The following is an 18,414-nucleotide window of genomic DNA, read 5'->3' as shown; positions in this document are numbered from 1 at the left end:
GACCTCCGGGGACCTCCTTTGGTCTGTCGTCTGCTTGGGTAAGTTGGGAATGGGTACGTTGACCACCCACTGATATAAAGGCACAGGACATTCCACACCAGGACCAATAGCTCCCTGCATAGGTAGGGGAGTTGGACAGATTGCACCTTGCCTCCATGCTGGTTCAGATTCCCTCACCCACAAGTGCTTCTTTCTCCCACCTCACCTGAGAACGATGAAGTCCCTGCGGGGGTGGGGCGCCATGCTGTCCGTGACGTAGTGATAAACCTCCATGTTCTCGTCCAGGGCCTGTATCACTTCGCCTTGCAGCAGGTCCTCATCCCAGAGGTGACGCTCCCGAAGTACCCTCTGCAGCACCGTGTAGGGAGGGGCCTCCATCTCCGTGGAGACTTTCCACAAGCGCAGCGGATGTCCATCACCAACCTGTGGAAGCCCAGAGCGGAGGAAGTCAGATTTCTTGGCTTGAAAGCCTGACTAAGAGCAACAAGTGGCCCCTTAAGGCCTCCCTGCCATGGGGGCAGGGGAACTACCTTACATGGGCTGGTGAGTATGTGCAGCCTGCCCCCTACTGGCTCACAGGTGAGCGGCCTCTATGTCTGAACCAGCTCATCTGCACTGAATATAAAGGGGATTCTTTATTGGGCCTGCTGGCACAGAGTACCCCGTGCTTGTCTCTGGTTATCCAGCTCCCGGCTTCTGCTAGTTAGTGTCATCACACTGGTGGTCTAGAATGGGACTGCTGTATACACTACCTAGCCAAAGGGTATGAGGTCTAGTTGATGGAGCAGTTTAGCTGGCAGCCATGCTATGTGTATCTGTGACGCATGAAGAAATCTACCAGGATGCAGGCCACTGATTAGTCTGTTCCTGAATATCTCCATATACTCCAAATACACTGGCATGTGCAAACCCTTCCCAGGGTGGACGTTACCTTTTTGCACGAGAGCTCTGTGTTCTGGGGCCCTGCGGTGCTGAGCCACCCTTTGAACTTCTCTGAGGACTCTTTGAGCAGATTCTGCACGTTATCTTCCAAATAAGCCTGGAAATCCTTGCCCTCCCCTTGCAAACTGTGGCTCATCAGCTCAGCCAGCGAGAGCGGGTGGGCGTCTGCTGCCACGTAGGAGTTGCCCAGCTGAAGCATCATGTCGTGGGGTATCTGGAAACCAAACACGTGGGACTTAGGAGTTTAAAAACCCAAGAGTGGTCGCTAGGAATTGCTCGCCCACTCTGTCTCCTGAAATCACTGTGCAATAAACCATGAGCTCACCTCTCTGACCCAGACAGACTCTGGGATGCCAATACCAATAGCCCAAACAATGCTGCACACCAACCAGCAGGACAGATTGGGTCCAGTGACGTTAGGGCTCATTGGGTGTTTTCACACCTCCCCCACCTATCAGCTGATGTCCAAATGCTAGATGGGAGCAGTCACATTAGGGAGGGTAAACAAGTATTTCTACAAGGAAGATAAGCCTCTCTGCTTCCGGGACACAAGCCACTAACTTTGGGAGTTAGACAGAAACATCCCCTATGGGCAGGTTATTCCGTAACTGCCCACTGGGGGCTTGCACGTTTCTCTGGGGCATCTGGTACTGGGCACTGTTGGAGAAAGGAAACTGGACCAGATGGAGTTTTGGGCCAATCCAGTGTAATTACTAGGTCCCTGGAACACTGAGGAAATCCCACCTGGCCAGTGGGTAAATGAGGATGATACAGCGCAGCCATCCTGTCTGGGTCTGTGCCCGGTGGTAAATGCTCTGCTCTGCCACTCGAGACACACCTGGGATTGGTTAGCAGGGCTGGCCTATTGCTCCCCAAGCTGGGAGTGCTGCGTAAGAGTACAGTGCGTGCTTGGGAGCATGTGGGGAAGGAGACTAACTGGAGAAATGGCCTGAAGTAAATAGGATGAAATTCAATAAGGACAAATGCAAAGTACTCCAGTTAGGAAGGAATAATCAGTTGCACATACAAAATGGGAAATGACTGCCTAGGAACGAGTACAGCGGAAAGGGATCCGGGGGTCAGAGTGGATCACAAGCTAAATATGAATCAACAGTGTAACAGTTGCAAAAAAAGGCAAACATCATTCTGGGATGTATTAGCGGAAGTGTTATAAGCAAGACACGAAAAGTAATTCTTCTGTTCTACTCCATGCTGATAAGGCCTCAGCTGGAGTATTGTGTCCAGTTCTGGGCACCACATTTCAGGAAGGATGTGGATAAATTGGAGAAAGACCAAAGGAGAGCAACAAAAATGATGAAAGGTCTAGAAAATATGACCTCTGAAGGAAGATTGAAAAAATTGGGATGTTTAGTCTGGAGAAGAGAAGACTGAGAGGGGACAGGATAACACTTTTCAAGTACATAAAAGGTAGTTATAAGGAGGAGGGTGAAATATTGTTCTTGTTAAGCCCTCAGGATAGGACAGAAGCAATGGGCTTAAATTGCAGCAAGGGCGGTTTAGGTTGGACATTGGGAAAAACTTCCTAACTGTCAGGGTGGTTAAGCACTGGAATAAATTGCCTAGGGAGGTTGAGGAATCTCCGTCATTGGAGGTTTTAAAGAAGAGATTAGACAATCCCGTCGGGATGGTTTAGTTATACTTAGTCCTGCCATGAGTGCAGGGGACTGGACTAGATGACCTACTGAGGTCCCTTCCAGTCCTACACTTCTCTGATTCTATGGCACTTCACAGAGTTTTCCTAGGGCAGTCAGTGAGTAACAAAGGAGAATCTTGGCCTTTCCCAGGAACCGTGACAAGGCGCTGATGGGTGTCGGGGAGGCGTACATTGGGATGAAGGCAGACTCTGCTGTGAGAGTTGAATTCCCTCAGAGCAGCATTCTACACAGACTGGCACCATTTCTGTCAGATTGCTCTCCTGCTGTAAGCCAGTCCCCAAAGCACACAGGGAAAGTGCACAGGCACCTGCTACTTCTACACATCTCCCAGAGCCTTTCCACAGTCGTTTGACTTGCCGAGAGAAGAAGGGTTTCATCGTTACACGATCACAGGTGAGACAGGGCCTGCTGCTGGCTAGCTTCTGTACGGCAATGGCAGAAGGATGGTTTAATGCCCAGGACTCGGACTTACCAACCCAGCCATGGACCTGCCATATGACTTGGGGCACTTCATCTACCGGGTGCCTCACCTGTACCGGGGGCAAGGCAGCACTGCCCTACCGAGCAGTGGCGCTGTGAGAACAAAATCCAGGGGTGCTCAGATTGTACAGCGAGGAGGGGCCAGGTAAGTACCTAGACAAACAGCAGCGCTCACCCGGAGCTGCAGCTACCTACCTGGAACAGCTTCTTACAGTCTGTGATCATATGGGAGAGCCCCTGGGTGGCAGCCATGTTTTCATTCAGGTCCTTCTGGTCAGGCTTTCCCATGGTGCCTCTCTTCTGAATCATCCTGCCCAAGAAAATGCTGACTAGTGAGACCCAGCAGAGGGAGTGACGGGCCGCGAGGGAGCAGGGAGTAAGGGCTCAGCTGGAGGCACTCCATGCATTCTTGCAACAGGGAGGGATACTGGCAGGGAAGGAATCACTGTATTGTAGTAAATTGAAAAGATGGAGCCCTAAGGAGAGTCCTGCTGACACCCTGTGGTGAAACAGCAGTACTGCAGCTTCCTGATCCTATCAGTTTTCAGCAGAGCTGGACTAGGTGTAGACTCCATCCCCTCCTGCCCTCACATTGGGAACTTCACTATGTCCCTCACTGGGGCTGTACTGTCACCATGGCGATTACTCTGTCACTGCTGTGCTCAGCCCAGGAGGGAGATTAGGCTGTAAGCTCCTTGTGGCCCAGGCCTTATGTCACTCGTCTGCTGTGCCCATGGAGGGGTCCCTGACACTGCAGCAGCCCCTGTGCCATGGCTCTCAGAGACTCCTGCAGCACTGGGCTGAGAGTTAGGACCTTAGCTGGATGCTCCTTCCCCTAGCATGCCCTCTAGGAGTCCCTCGCAGCCCCTGATGGAGAGCACGGGCAGAGGGAACCCATTGGGAATGGAAGCCCTTTTCCCCCTTCCTCTGCCCAGCCTCAGTGTAGGTGGCACAGCGAGTGCAGGCCAGCCAGGGTACCACCAGGCCGTGTCTCCAGTAAGGAAGATAGAGAGAGGGATCGTGGAGGGGAGCGCTGGGACTCTGAAAGCCTGAATTGGCTGTGCATTACCTGGGTGAGGTACTCTCCTTCTTGGACACGTTGAGGTGAAAAATGGATGGGGCCAGACACACCGCCAGGTTCCCAGATGTCATCTGGTTCTCCTCAGCTGAGGCAATGTCACTCAGGAAGTACAACAATGTCTGCAGCACTTCCCGGTTCTCATCTGGCATCAGGATGATGGCTGCCTGGACAGCTTGCAGCCTCTGCTCTTTAGGGACAACTGAAGGCAAAGCGAAGAAGCCTGTGGTCAGCCAGGCTGTGGGACCCTACACCTAAGGGGCTCCTGTAGACTTGGGCTCATTGGACCAAAGGGCAGCTAGGTGGGGCCCCAGAAAATAAGGGTACTTGCTCGCCTCATACTGAAGCTGCTGTCCAGTCAAAGGGCCCCAAGCCACCTTACTGCCGGCTTCTCATTGTGTGGAGCTGGTCACAGCAATATTTGTTCATAGGCCATTTCACAGCAAAAATCTCCCCTGGTAACATTTCTCCCCTAGCAGCATGTTCACAGGGCCTGGGACTGAGTCTCTAATTCCACAGCCCACGTATTCCTCTAGGAGCAGCACTGGGTCACAACTAAGAGCTATGCAACTGCATGCCAACAACCACCTCAATGGTGCCAAGTAGTGGGGACTGAGGAAAGGGCCCAGCCAAACCCCTCATCTAGGCCCCATGCTCTGAAGCTAGGGTGACCAGATGTCCTGAGTTTATAGGGACAGTCCTGATGTTTGGGGCTTTTTCCTATATAGGCTCCTATTACCCCCCACCCCGTCCCGATCTTTCACACTTCCTGCCTGGTCACTCTATCTGAAGCACCGCTCACTGCTCCGGCGCTGCTCCCTGGTTAGAAGCCTATGTTGGACAAGTCAGTTTTATTCCACCACTGCTGGCAGAACATTAGCAATGGGGTCAGGCTATAGCAGTGGGAAGTCCCCTCAGGAAGCAGAGGTGGAATAAGGCGGATCTAACAAATCTGCCCCCCGTCCCATAGACACACTCTCTCCTCTCCGCTTCACCATTTCTGCGGCGGACTCCTCTTCCCAACTCCCATGGGTGCTCCTAAGTCCTTGATTTTCCTCCCAAGCCAGGCAGCCCAGCCCAGCGGCCACTGCACCACCTCCTGCTGCTTTGATCCAACTCCCTACTCAGCCTGGACCCACTCCCAGCCCTGAGGAACTGCCCAGCTCTGCCCCGATGGGAGGCCTCTCCCAGGGAGCCCGCTGGTTGCACTTACACTGATAGATCTGCAGGAAGGTGTCGGTGAGCTTGCTGGTAAAGATGGGCTCTGGCAGGTCGCGGAAATACTGCTTCAGCAGGTCAGCCACGTCGTAGGCCGACTGCCCTTCATAGTTCACGTTGTCGGGGGAGGCTTCGTTCATGTGTCTCAGCACCTGGATCCGAGACTTCACCCCCGACTTCCGGAAAATGCCAATCTGTCCAGGAGAAGTGCAGAGTCCAGCACAGTCGGCCAAGGCAGCCCTGAGCTCCAGGCAGAGTAACCAGCTCTGTCTCAGGCAGGTGCTGACAGCCCTCAGCTCAGCCTCTGCTACCCAGTGAGAAGCCAGGACAACCAGCTGGCCAGGGAGTCTCTGTGGTGCGCATCAGGAGACACCTTCCCAACACGTCTGGGTTCCCCCATCCCGGGAAGGGGGCCCTGGGCAAGGGAAGGTCGAGGAGGCAACAATGCCTGAGAGGAAGGGTCTCAAGTCACTGAGTAAGTGAAAGGTTGTGGGCTCCGCTCCCCACACGACAGCAAGAACATTGTTGCCCTTCCTGAGATGCTCGCTGCTGTGTGCGGGCTGGGCCAGGGCACCCAGGTGAGGCGTCTGGTTTGGCAGGCAGAGACTGGGGTGAATCCAGGAACAAGCCTCAGTTTACTGCAGTGCCCCAAAGCTCATTGCCACCTTGCTGGCTTTTCGACCAGCCCACCCACTTTCAAGCTTGCCCTCAGCGACAGGTCCATACCCCTGGTAGGCTGTTCTGGTAGACCATCCAGGGGTACCAGCAGGGGCTGACAGTGGCTCCTTAAATAAAGTGCCTTCTTCCTGCCCCACTGAGAGGGCTGCAGGGCTGGGGAGCTACACTGGAGCCCAGGGCAGGGGCTGTGGGCAAAGGCAATGAAGCTGTACATAGTCCTAACGCTGCAGTACGCTCCTCTGGCAAGCAACTCTGTATCTCCCCCTCAAGGCAATCTGAATGCATAGGGGTTAAGGAGCAGCACCCTATGGAGTTAAAAGTCAGTGGGGCCAAAGCGAGGGGTTGCCTCCATCGCTCATGCACCTTGACAGAGAGACAGAGATCCCCGGAGAGTGAGCACCCTGATCACCATGGCTGCATCTACTGCAGGGCTCCGGCTGACACAAGGTTAAATGAGGGGCGGTTGAGCTGTGGGCAAGCGAATGGGAGTTCAGGGTGGTACTGCAGCGGGCTGGTCCTCACCTGGTCCAGGCACTGGCTGCGGATGTGGCGCATGGCCTGCTGGATGCTCTGCGGCAGAGGCTGCCCTGTCCTCTGCACGTTAATGATTGGCGGGACCCCGAAGACCATTTTGTCCCTGTAGTCGGGGGCTTTGCTCCTCTTCATGAACTTGGGGACAGTCCTGTGAGATGGGGACAGGGGGCAGACAGGCCAGTCAGAACAGCCACCCTTTGCCCTGGGCAGAAGCACACAGCAGCAAGCAGGAGGTGAGGAGGGGACACATATGCACACACACAAATGCACGCATGTACACCTCATGCACGCTCCCATGCACACATGCCATATGCACACCCACACACGCATGTGCACACCCACACACCCCCATGTGCATGCGCTCGCATGCTTACATACCATATGCATGGATGCACACATGCAACATATGCATACATGTACACATGGTGTGCGCATACACACCCATATGCATACATGCACACCCACGTGCTCACATACAAACAACTCTACCTTGTATTGATACTCTCGGGTACAAAAGACCCCCCCCCATAGTCTCTTGTGTTTCTACAGCACCTTCCATCCCAAAGTGCTTCACAAACAATCCATTCAGCACCGCTGAAATGCAGTCACTTCTGGGGTGGAGGGCAGCAGCCAGGGGAACTGCCTACAGCAAACTCCTACAGGGAGCCCAAGGCAATGTTTCATGTGCATGCAGAGCAAAGATGGCTTCCCGCGCCATCCCCCGACACACACACACACACACACACTCACACTCACTCACTCTATCTGCCACAGGAGGATGAAAGGTTGAGTCAACCCTGCTGGGATCTGAAGCTCTGATTTCAGGGAGCTCATGCTTGGCCCTACTCAATCATGCCCTGCAGCTTCCCTTCCCCGCCCCCACTTCTCCCACGCTCACCAGGCCCAGGCCTGCTTGTGCGGCACAGAGTGCTTCTCCATGATGGCGGTGAGACGAAGCAGCGAGCACTTCTGCAGCAGGTTGAGCTGAGCGGAGGACTGGCGGTTGATCTCCAAGGAGGCGGAGTTCAAGCTGGGACGATGGGAGTTCTGGAAACTGTGCCAGCGTAGCTTCCTGGAGGGGACAGCAGGGCGAGGGAGCAAAAGGTCACACTGGCAGCCGTGTCGCTTCCCCAGCGGAGGAGGACGCCTGCTTCCCGCACTGCCCAGTGCTCCTGGGAGCTGAGCAGGGGTCCAGCAGAGGCACTGAGCCAGCAGGGGTAGCACCCTCCTGCCATCTCCTCCAGCAGGGACTAGAATATGAATTACCTCAGGCCGTGGGAGGGATGGGCCCATTACAGTGTTCAAAGCAGCCCTCCCGTGCAATTCGAACACAGCTGGGGCATTTCCATTGAGAACCCCAGTGCTGTGATTATTGGTCTGCTAAGCCTGGGGATTTACAGACCTGGGGAGCAACGGGGGCACTGGGTGGAGGGCAGTGGCATTTTCTTTTGCTTCCCAGAGCTACACCTTCCACCCGGTGAAGTACACAACACTGGCAGTAAAAGAGAACCCCGCTATCTACCCAACCTACCCCAGCAAAGTCACCATGCTCTAGGGCCACCACCTAGCTCATCAGTCACAAGAGATCCTGATTTCCACAAGTCTGTACCGGGCCTCATGGAAGGGCCTAGACTCCTATCTAGCCATCCCGCCAGGTCTTTACATTACAGCCAGTCCCAGGGTATCAGTGTCTGGGAGAGAGACGCAAGCCTGCTGTTCTTTCACAGAATCCCACATGTGCTTTGGGTGGGATGCTGTGTTGTGACAGTGGGAAGCAACATCACAATTTGACCCTGTGTCATCCCAGAGCACTGTGAAATCAGAGTGACACAAACACCCCGAGCCAATGCTTTCTTTCGGCAGAACGAAAGGCAATCGAACCCCCTGACTGACTCGCTGTAGGGAGCTTGATGGTGAGCTCTGACCCTGCTGAATTTTCCCAAGTCCATGTTGTTCTCATAGGCCCCTGGACATCCACCAATGCACTGGGGTAAATCTCCAAGCAGAGGGGGTGTGACTTTCCCTGCTGACTTGAATGGATCTAAATCCCCACACATCAACCACCTACCAGCAGAGGAGTTACCCGCCACTATCTAAATGTGCAGGCGGCAGTTAACTTAGGGCAACCGGGAAGCTGAGCAGATGTCAGAGCTTTTCAGAGGGACCTTCATACCAGACAAACTACCCCACTCGAGCATGTTTAACAGCAAATCCATGGACAGTAACTGCCTGGTTTCATAACTAATAATTTTAAGTCAAAGTGGCAAAGCACGTCCGGGGTGTGTGTGGAACTGGGTCTGTGTGACACAACTGAAATATGCCCATATTAAGGTTCCCTTCAAACTGGCAGCAACAAAGGGTAGATGAGCATCCAGGTCCTTCTGAATGCTCTTGGTGCTTGCTTCAGGCCACTGGAGGGCACCAGAGACTCAAGCTGTGTTCACCGGCTGCCCTTAGGCACCCAAACTAAGTCTCACACAGTGCAGGGGGTCCTGGAGCAACTGATTCTGAACAGGGTCTTCATTCGTTCCAGGCTGGCTCAGTCCCAGTGAAAACAATAGCATACGCAGATGGCACAGTCACCGTGTCTGTCACCTACACCAACGCCAGCCTGCCTGCCTCGGGAACCAATATCACAGTGACATTCCCTCCTCTCCCGAGTGCTAGTGGCCCAGCGGCAGGGCCATCCCCAGAGATTGTGGTGCCCTATGCAGCCCCCCAGCAAGGGGGGGAGCCTGGCCCCAGGCCTCCGAGGGGGGATGCGTCCCAGGCCGTTGGGAAGCAGGAGCAGCCAGTGCAGGAAGGCAGCAGGGGTTGGGCCCGCCCGCCCCGACCCCAGCCTGTTTCACTCTGCTCCCCCGGCTTCCAGGCTGGGGGGGAGAGAACTGTCCGGGCTGGGGCCAGGTCGGTCTACTTCCCGCTGCCCAATGAGTGCAGGGCGGGCCCGAGCCCTGCTGCAGTCCCCCAGGATGCATAGCTAAGGGGACAGGGTTTGGGTGGGGGAAGCGGCGGAGTGTGGGCAGGGCTGGGGCAGGGGCTGAGGGGAAGGGGAAGAGGCAGCTTTCCTGGGCCCCGCTGTGCGCAGCCCAAGAGGGGCCAGCTCAGCCATCCGGGGGATCGGGCTGGCCGCTGTAGCTGGATGCAGCATGCAGCTGCGTAGAGCACCAGGAAATTTGGGACAATTTGGTGCCCCAAATTTCCTGGTGCCCTATGCAGCTGTGTAGTTTGTGTATGGGTAGGGATGGCCCTGCCCAGCAGAGCTGTGCAATAAGCAAATGCCAGGGTTTATCCAGGAGATGATGTTAGATCTAGGGCAAAAGGGTGTCCCAGAAGAAGTAGAGCCCCTCACACTGTTCTCTAGTGGCCTCTCATGATTGATCTACATACAAGCAACACTGAGGATTCGGATGGGGGGAGACTGGAATGCAAACCGCCAGCAGAGGCCTGCGAGCACCCTTCCAAAGGAAAAGCCTGGTGGCGCACTAGGGGCCAGCTGGTTGTGCCTGTGGAAAGTCAGCCCCAAGACTAAGCTCTCCACCTGCCACGCACCTGCTATTAAAGGGACGCTGAGCTGCCAGGGACAGGAGTGTTTGAGGGGAGTCGTGCCTAGACCTTAGCTCAGCGACGTGTCCAACCCACTTACCTGCAAGGTCTGGTGAGGGACGCTCCCACACCTGAATCCCTGCGCTCTCTCATCTCGATCTCCTCCGCCTCATTCAAGGAGTTGCCCGTGCTGTCGAAGTCGCTGGCAGAGGTGCCCACGTCGGACATGGACTGCTCTTCCAAGTTCAGGTTGGAGGGGAAGGTGGGCTCCCCTCCTGAGTCCGTCTCCTCCTCCCCTTCCCCCTCTCCCTCCTCATCCAGGTCGGGGCTGAGTGCCTTAGACCAGAGCTCCACCTTCCGCTGCAGCCCCCAGACATCCTGCAAGATGTCATCGAGGTTTTTGTAGCTCACCTCCCCATCCATGCTGAAGAAATCTTCGCTGCTGCCAAACTCAGGCACGTTGTCGTACACGCTCGCCCGGCTGCCCACAGAGCTGCAGGAGCCCCGCCTCTGCCGGCACGCAAAGCCCCGTGGCGAGGAGTCGCCCATGCTGCTGCTGCTGCCACCCACTCCACACCCCGAAAGTCCCACCGCTTTGTTCCCAGCTTTCCAGTGGGCCAAAGGGCTGCCATCGAGAGGACACAAGCTTTCGATGGAGAGAGATTTGGGGAACGTCCCCGGCTTGTGGTCCCCAGGGAGGTGGATCAGGCAGTCGCCCTTGTACACGGGCCGCTGGTGCAGTTCTCCAGCAGCCCAGCTGGTGCTATTTTTCAGGACCGTTTCATAATCCTCCAGATAGACCGCACCGCGTCTCAGTTCAGAGCCCGGCTTCCTCTCGCCCCAGTTTGACACGCGATTAGTCCTATATCCCACCGAGAGAAAGTGTTTGTTGCCATGAAAAGAGGAGGACATTCCTCTTTTGGGGGAGGTGGTCGTGGCAGCAGTAAGGTCCCCATTACTCTTCGCAGAGTCCCACCCTGGTTTGGTCGCTGTCCCGCCACTAGTGGCATCCTTTGCTTTGGAGTCAGATTTCTCTTTGTCCTTCCTTCGGAAAGACTCAATCCTTTTTAGGAAGCTGCGGGACCTCCGCTTCTTGGACTTGTCCTTAGAACTCGCACTCTGGTTTGGGGATTGGTTTATCGCGGAGTGGTCACTCAAGCTCTGGCTGGATTTGGTGATGTTTGGAGAGTCCTGGCTGGGTGACACGTCAGGCGGGATGGCCACAATGCCAACTGTGCCACCAGTGCTGCCTGTGCTGATATTGCTGTGGAGCGAAGTGGCACTGGGGTCTGTAAGGATGCTCTCACGGCTGGATGTCTGATGCATGGTGGAGTTCAGCACCTCTGGACTGTGGGAGAGGAAGTCGACAGAGCCAATTCTGGACCACCTTTTGCTGTCCCTCTGGAAGGCCCATCGGTCGCTGATGGCACAAAGATCTTCCTCCTCTGAGTCTTCATTCTAAACCAAGAATGGGGATCATAGAATAAGACACGATCAGCTGAATCACCCAGTCAGACCACCCTCTCCCTGAGTTTTGCATGGCTACTCACACCCACCAACCACAGCTAGGGTAGGAGAATTTACAGTTGCATAACACATCTTCTCTTGATGGGGTCATGTGCTACGTACAATACACTTTAAGAGACCCAACAAGCACACCCCGCCTTCTATGAAAAGCAATTGCATAGGAGAGAGATAAAAGATCCATTAAGTCTCAGTCTGTCCATTCTCTGGGGGCTAGCGCAGGGTTGTTCTCTACAGTATGTTCCTGAGGGCTCTGTCCATGCTAGTTCTAAATGTTTCATATGGTGGATCCAACCCGTTCACAGGGTTACGAAGCAGGGGGAAAACACCATCCCATGCAAACAGACTCCAGAATTTGTAATAGCGTCCTGACGCTCTGCCTGTCTCTCTCCTGCCAGGACAGTGGCACACTGGAGAAGCAGCCCAGCAGAAGCACACTGTACTGTTGTCCATTAGAAAGCACTGTCACTGCCATGCAGCCAATCCCAGAGCCTTTAGACTTAGAACAGAGGGTTCCTTACCACACAATGGAAGGAGTTCTACAAAGAACAGACTGCTCCACTGTAACTGAATCAAAGCGGGAGGGGACAGATGGAAGCTATTGCTTTCTAGATACACTTGCTGGTATGAAAAGAATTTCTGGGGTCTCAGGTCAGGTGCTGGGACAGAATGGCTCATGGCCTTGCCGAGCCAACATACGAATCAGAGATCAGGTGAAGCTTGTCTTCTGGTGTCCCCAGGAGTTGTTATAGAATCTAAGCTTTCACTTCAAACATTTAAACCTCTGTTAGACCTGCAAATTATATTTAAAAAAAAAAAATCCTGATGTGAATGGATGCAGCTGGGCTGACTTACTGTAGCTGAATTAAAGGGCCCTTTGCTATAGACCGAGGGGGGGGGGGGAAACCCAGCAAAACTGTGAACTTCCCCACACTGATCTAAATAGGGTGTTAACTCTGAGACCCAATGATGACAGCTTAAATATTAATCATTGTCAACCATTTCACTGCTGATCCTTTTATCAGAAACATCCCACTACTATGAGGCTAAAGGTGGGGGCTGGATGGAGGGCTGGTTTTCAATACAGCAGCACCTCCCTAAATACAAACAAAGGGGAATTTGGAGCAAGATGTGCACATAAATAGCAGCTTCCATTCCTTTAATACCAACTTTAGTACATCACACACACGAGATCCATTATTTATCATTTATTAGGGAAATTCAGAGGCCACGAAGTTTCCTGCTAGCAGGACCAGAAGACTTTATTGTTCCCTATCTAAAACCAGGATATTCAACTTCCTGTTATGGATTCTAGGTAGTGTTGTCCAACACAGAGGTTCTCAAACTGGGGTTCACACCCCCTGGAGGAGGCAGAATGTACTCGGGGGGGGGGGGCATGAGAAGTCACTCTGCCTTCAGAGCTGGGCGGCTGGAGAGTGGTGGCTACGGACTGGGCAGCCAGTTCTGAAGATAGCGCCACCGTCAGCAGCAGTGGAGAAGTAACGATGGCAATGCCATGCCATGCCACCCTTATTCTGCGCTGCTATTGTCAGCGGTACTGCCTTCGGAGCTGGGCATCAAGACAGCAGCCGCTGCTGTCGGCTCTGCCTTCAGAGTTGGGCAGCCATATATGTACTTGTGTGGCAGGAGCAGCAGGGAGAGGGGTCACAAACTACTACAGACACAAAGAAGGGAAGCGCGATCAAATAAGTTTGAGATCCACTGGTCCAAGAAGCATTTCCTGTAGTACGGAGCACTATCATTAGAACCACCACCAGAAAGCACTCAAAACGTCATGTGCATATATCCCCACACTGTAGTGGCCAAGTACATAACGTACGCTACAGTAGGAAAATTAAAGCAATTTATTGTAAGACCTGGTCCAAAAATAGGGGGAAAATGGGCCAAAATATTGTAACTGTTTCCTATCAAAAGTCAAGATTTACAAAAATATTTACCAAAACTGTGAACAGTTCTAGTTGAGTGGTAACAATAGCTCCCCAGCAACCACGATGCTTTAGTGGTGAGGTGGGGTATGTTCGGAGTTAACAGTAGCAACGCCTTCTGAAGAGGGAATGCAAGGGCAATTAGCTACCAAAACCTGTACTGGGATTAGAATTTTGGAGACAGCTGTGACATTTCTCCCAGCCCACATACTGATTTCTTGGTCTGGTCAGTCACACAACATTTTTACTAATTCCCATTAGATTTATCCCCAATCTCCCTCTATCTATGGCATTTTTATTTTTAATGCAGCTACCTCACTGCCTCTGCACTCAGTGAAGCTAGTGCAAACAGCTTGAAGCTATCCACTCGGCCCTGGCCCCCTTTCCACCTTCATTTTCTTTCTCTTGTTTGTGTTCTGCAGAACCAGAGATCCGGACACTGGAACAATGTTCCAAAACCATGACCTCTTCCTGCAATTCCGCAGGACAGGTGAGGACCTTTGGCACTAAGGTGCGAAGCCTGCAGCTGCCACAGAGTGCAGGTGGGAATGGAAAATATGAAACCACAATAAACAATGTTTTAAGAGAAGCATTTTATTGTCTGAGACACATGGGTAAGTTTTATCCGTCCCGAGGGAAAACTCCCCTCTGGGGTTATGTTTCCTCACTGATCCATTCTGCCAGACATTTGCTCAGGGAAATCCCCTTCTAGTTCACGTTTAACTGCATGGCACTGCATTATGGCTGGCCTGGAAGCAGCTGCAACCAGACCCTACAAATGGTTACCATATGAGATATCTGCAGTAAGTCTCCTGGTGATGGGAGCTCACCTCAAATCAGGGGCCTAAGTTCGAATGTGGATGAGCTCGTGCAACGGGTTTGCTGCAGCAGCTTCTCCAATGGTCTGAATGGTTACAATATGGATCTCATAATGGTTACACTGAAACATGACAAATGGGAACACAAAACTGGCCATGGACAAGTACAGGCATTCAGCAGAACAAACCAACAAACAAAGGAGAGGGGAGGGAAAAGGAAAAAAAAATCAGGGTTCTTCCCCTGTGAAATCCTCCATCTGGTATCAGGAGAGGGATGACAAAAATAGATATTAATATATGGGAAGCAAAAGCAATGCTGGCGGGACCCCACATAGCACAGTTTAAAAAACCAGCCAGAGCCTCGTGTCCCTGGAGATCTGCTAGAGCAGGGTTCTTAAACACCCTCCAAGAGTGCACCTGAACTTACTGGAGAGATTGTCTTCTTGTCGACACCCCCTCTGCACTCCCTGGACTTCACCCCCCCCCTTCACAATCACAGAACATCCTCATGGAAACGACAGCAATTGCTTATGTAGAAATAGATCATTCGGAAAGAATCTGTAACAGATTTTTTCAGTGTAATTTTGCAGCTGAAACGAGGAGTCTCAGCACAGTATGACAAATCACAGAGCACACACTGACACAAGCCTTCCACCTCAACCCTGCAGCATGCAAGCAGGGATTCTAGATCGCTGTGCTCCTTCTTTATTCGGAGCCAAGCAGAAAGACCCATGACCCAGGACAGAGCAGGGGAAGGCATCTGATCCAGGAACGATACTTTTCTACGTGAAAGAGCAGTGTTGGAATTATTCGTTTTTAAAGCAGGCTCATTGTCCCATCCGTGCGCATGTGTTTCCCCCACAATGCACCGTGGCCTTGTTTATACCCTTGAAACCTTGCCACTCACCTGTTTACGCTGAAAGTGGACTTCCAGCTTCATAGAGGCACATGCGTTCAGTGTCATCAGCCTCCTGCAAACAAACAAGAGACGCTTTTGTGTGGTTTGGCTTTCGGCTTTTGCTGCTGCACTTTGTTTTTTTCTCAAGGGCCCGTGTGGCGGCATTGTCACCTGTCACCAAACAGCTGGGGAGCAAGCGTATGTATGGAGCTTCCAGCCAAGTGCACATTCCCCGGCTGCAGTGCTTAATTTGTGCCAGGGCTTAGCCCCGGCACCTCCAGGCTCGGCAGCTCACAGCCCCGGCCCCTCTGGCCTTGCTGCATCAGTTATGAATGTAAAAAAACTGCGTGCAGCTCTTCTGGTTACACTTCAGCTTACTAGCCCTCTGGCCGGCATCAGATTCAGCACCCACAGCTGCACACATCCACCACTGCCACCCACTGTACATTGCACCCCTTCCCGTGGCTGACTCTCGCGTGGATTCGGATTGCTTTTTACGTCCCATATTTGACTTGGTACCAGAAGCCACTTCCTACCCTTCCCGAAGTTTGTTTCTTACCCTTCCCATGGCTACATGTTAACCCCATTCACTGCTGCTGCAATGTGACTGGGCCTCCATAGAACGTCAGGCTAGCCCAGGCACCTCCAGTCATGCTGGAGGGGGTGGGGAGGGGGAGAAATGCATTTACTGGAAATACCCAATACTTCACTGTGGCACTGAAGGGGTTACGCATCTTAAATACAAAATACAAAACACAAAAACAAATACAGCCCTTTCCCCACAAGATAAAACAAATCCATCCTGTAACAGTCAGAAGAGCCCCTCTCCAACAGCGCCACCAAGCCCTGACATCACACTGATTTTCAGATGACGAAGGAGAGGATTTAGAAATAGGAACCCTATAAATACCTCTAGGTCATTGCGCGGGGGTGTGTGTGGGTGAGTCAGTGGCTCTCTGGGTTTAGCACCCAGGCCATTTGCATCTCCAGAGGCCTCAAATCTTCAGTCCACACTTGAACATGTGTTTAACCGGCAGGCAATCTTTTCTCTTCTGCTCCAGAGGAATCCAGGACTGGAGTAACAGGGGTACTGTCGAGCAGGATTAGGGTGCACTGGTTGTGCTTTTGGGAGCGGGTCAGGCACGGCACAGAATGCTGCAGACTAACAGGGAAGTGCCTTGGTGTGCAGAAGTGAAGGCTGCAGGTTGGAATTGAAATGCAAGGGAATAACTGGAATAGCAGCAAATGCTGCAGATTAGGATGAAGGTGCATCAGCAGAGGTGGGCAGGGCCCAGCTTGGAAGCCACGGGTCAGGAATTAGATGAATTGTGAGGGCTTCAGAACACAAGACTAAATAAAATGTGCGATGCTGCAGGCCAGGACTTGAGTGAATTGGCAGTTTCCCCACTCCAGCCTTGGACTACAAAGGAGAGCCTGCAGAACATCAGCACGGTGGTGTTTTGGCAGAATTGCACAGCGGAAGCTGAACTGCTCTTGGCCACATCGCATTGGGCTCTGTCCAGCAATATGACTTCACCATCCCTTCAGCACTGCATTCTGAGTGGATACAGCATGATTCATCCCAGTTACTGCTCGATCTGTTTGCTCCGCCCCCGTGGTGACCTCATGATGGGATTCCCTCTAGGGCACCCAGGTAGTTTTCACTATTTCCAAGATTGCTGGGCACATTCCTATAAACCTTTCAAGAGCTACAAATCTGCCAGTATCGTTTAAAGGCTGGGAGCCTATCTGCTTACACTGGAGTGGAAAGGCTAAACTCGGCGGTTGGTCTGCAAGAACTGCTAATCTCCAGGTCCAGAAGTGACTTATGTCTGCGTCTGTGAGCGTGGGAGCTAATCGTAGTGAGAGACTGGAGTATACACTGCGGTTTGTCAGCTCATGCTATATGACTGCAGGAAACAGACTTAAATACAACAAAGGGCAGCTCATTTAAAAGCGATATAGAAATCCAGACAGCCTCTCTCCATGCACGGAAACAAGTTGCTAGTGTGAACGAGAATGAGAGAGTAAGAAGAACCCATCACGGCTGGCCTCTTGTAGGTGCCTTAGCAGTGAGGCCATGAAGGCTGGGTCTCTTTGCTGGAGCTGGTTCCTTCACAGCAGTGGGGGGAGCTGGCTCGTCACTGCCCCGGCGTACCTGCTCAGATGATAAACAGAGGACTCCAGCCTCCAGGGCTGCAAACCCAACGCCTTTCACCAGCAAAGAATTCTCAGAAAAATAATCTTTGTTTTAAAAAGCAAGGGGAAGGAAGTGGCAGCAGGAGGTGAAAGGAAACAGGAATGAACTGCGTCCCCTCACAGGGCGTTTAAGAAATGCTCTGAGGAGGGGGAGGGAAGAAGCTGGCTGGTTTGGGCTCAGTCTCTGCTCTGAGCATGAGACACATGACCTGCTTGCCTGTTATTAACTTGTTCAGAGCAGTCGACTAAACTGCTTTGACACTTAGCTGACAGCAGATTAAGCCTCACTCCCTTTTCCCATTGTTTAGATTCCGGGCAATTTAATAACAGTTTCCCCAGGAAGCTAATAATATAATGGGCAGTGTACAAGCAGGGAGGTAGATAGAAAAGCCACCAGGTGGGATGGCAAATCCTCGGCCTTAATTTAATTAAATCTCGGCCGGCCTCTATTGAGGACACCCATTCCCTCTGCATTTTCAAGCACCCTGAGAAGAAGGCAGGTGTCTATAAAGCACAATGTGGGGGAGATTCCCAGAATTCCCTTGGGGAGGTGGTTAGCCACCCAGTACTGACGGGCATTAACGTAAGGTTACCATACATCCGGTTTTTCCCGGACATGTCCGGCTTTTTGGCAATCAAACCCCCGTCCGGGGGGAATTGCCAAAAAGCTGAACATGTCTGGGAAAAATACCGGCCGGGCACTTCCTCTCCCGCGGCTGCTCTGATCCTCCCCTGACTCAGACTTCGGCTCTGTTTAAGAGCCAAGCTGCTCGAGCCAGCGCTACCGGCTTCGGGCAGCCCCCGCTGCCTCCGGACCCCGAGCCACGGGCCAGGCACTTCCCTTCCCGGTTCCAGCTGCTCTGCTCCGGCGGCTCGGGGG

General features: G+C 52.9%; 1 protein-coding gene across 7 annotated transcripts in view; it reads right to left on the bottom strand.

Moving 5' to 3' along the window:
• STARD8 (StAR related lipid transfer domain containing 8) overlaps positions 1-18,414 on the bottom strand; it is a 120,070-nt gene that overhangs the window by 3,898 nt on the left and 97,758 nt on the right. For all 7 annotated transcript variants that reach the window (XM_034780891.1, XM_034780890.1, XM_034780894.1 and 4 more), the window contains 9 exons: positions 15,345-15,408; positions 10,250-11,607; positions 7,505-7,678; positions 6,595-6,754; positions 5,390-5,588; positions 4,168-4,378; positions 3,294-3,408; positions 932-1,156; positions 206-423 (listed from right to left, as the gene is read on the bottom strand). In XM_034780891.1, coding sequence (XP_034636782.1) covers positions 206-423; positions 932-1,156; positions 3,294-3,408; positions 4,168-4,378; positions 5,390-5,588; positions 6,595-6,754; positions 7,505-7,678; positions 10,250-11,607; positions 15,345-15,408 — 2,724 coding nt within the window. The remainder of the gene's footprint in view (positions 1-205; positions 424-931; positions 1,157-3,293; positions 3,409-4,167; positions 4,379-5,389; positions 5,589-6,594; positions 6,755-7,504; positions 7,679-10,249; positions 11,608-15,344; positions 15,409-18,414) is intronic.

The sequence above is a fragment of the Trachemys scripta genome, chromosome 9 (genome assembly GCF_013100865.1).
Source record: "Trachemys scripta elegans isolate TJP31775 chromosome 9, CAS_Tse_1.0, whole genome shotgun sequence".
NCBI classification, from domain to species: domain Eukaryota; kingdom Metazoa; phylum Chordata; order Testudines; family Emydidae; genus Trachemys; species Trachemys scripta.
The sequence above is the reverse complement of the archived record's forward strand: the minus strand, read 5'-3'. Positions and strand labels throughout refer to the sequence as shown.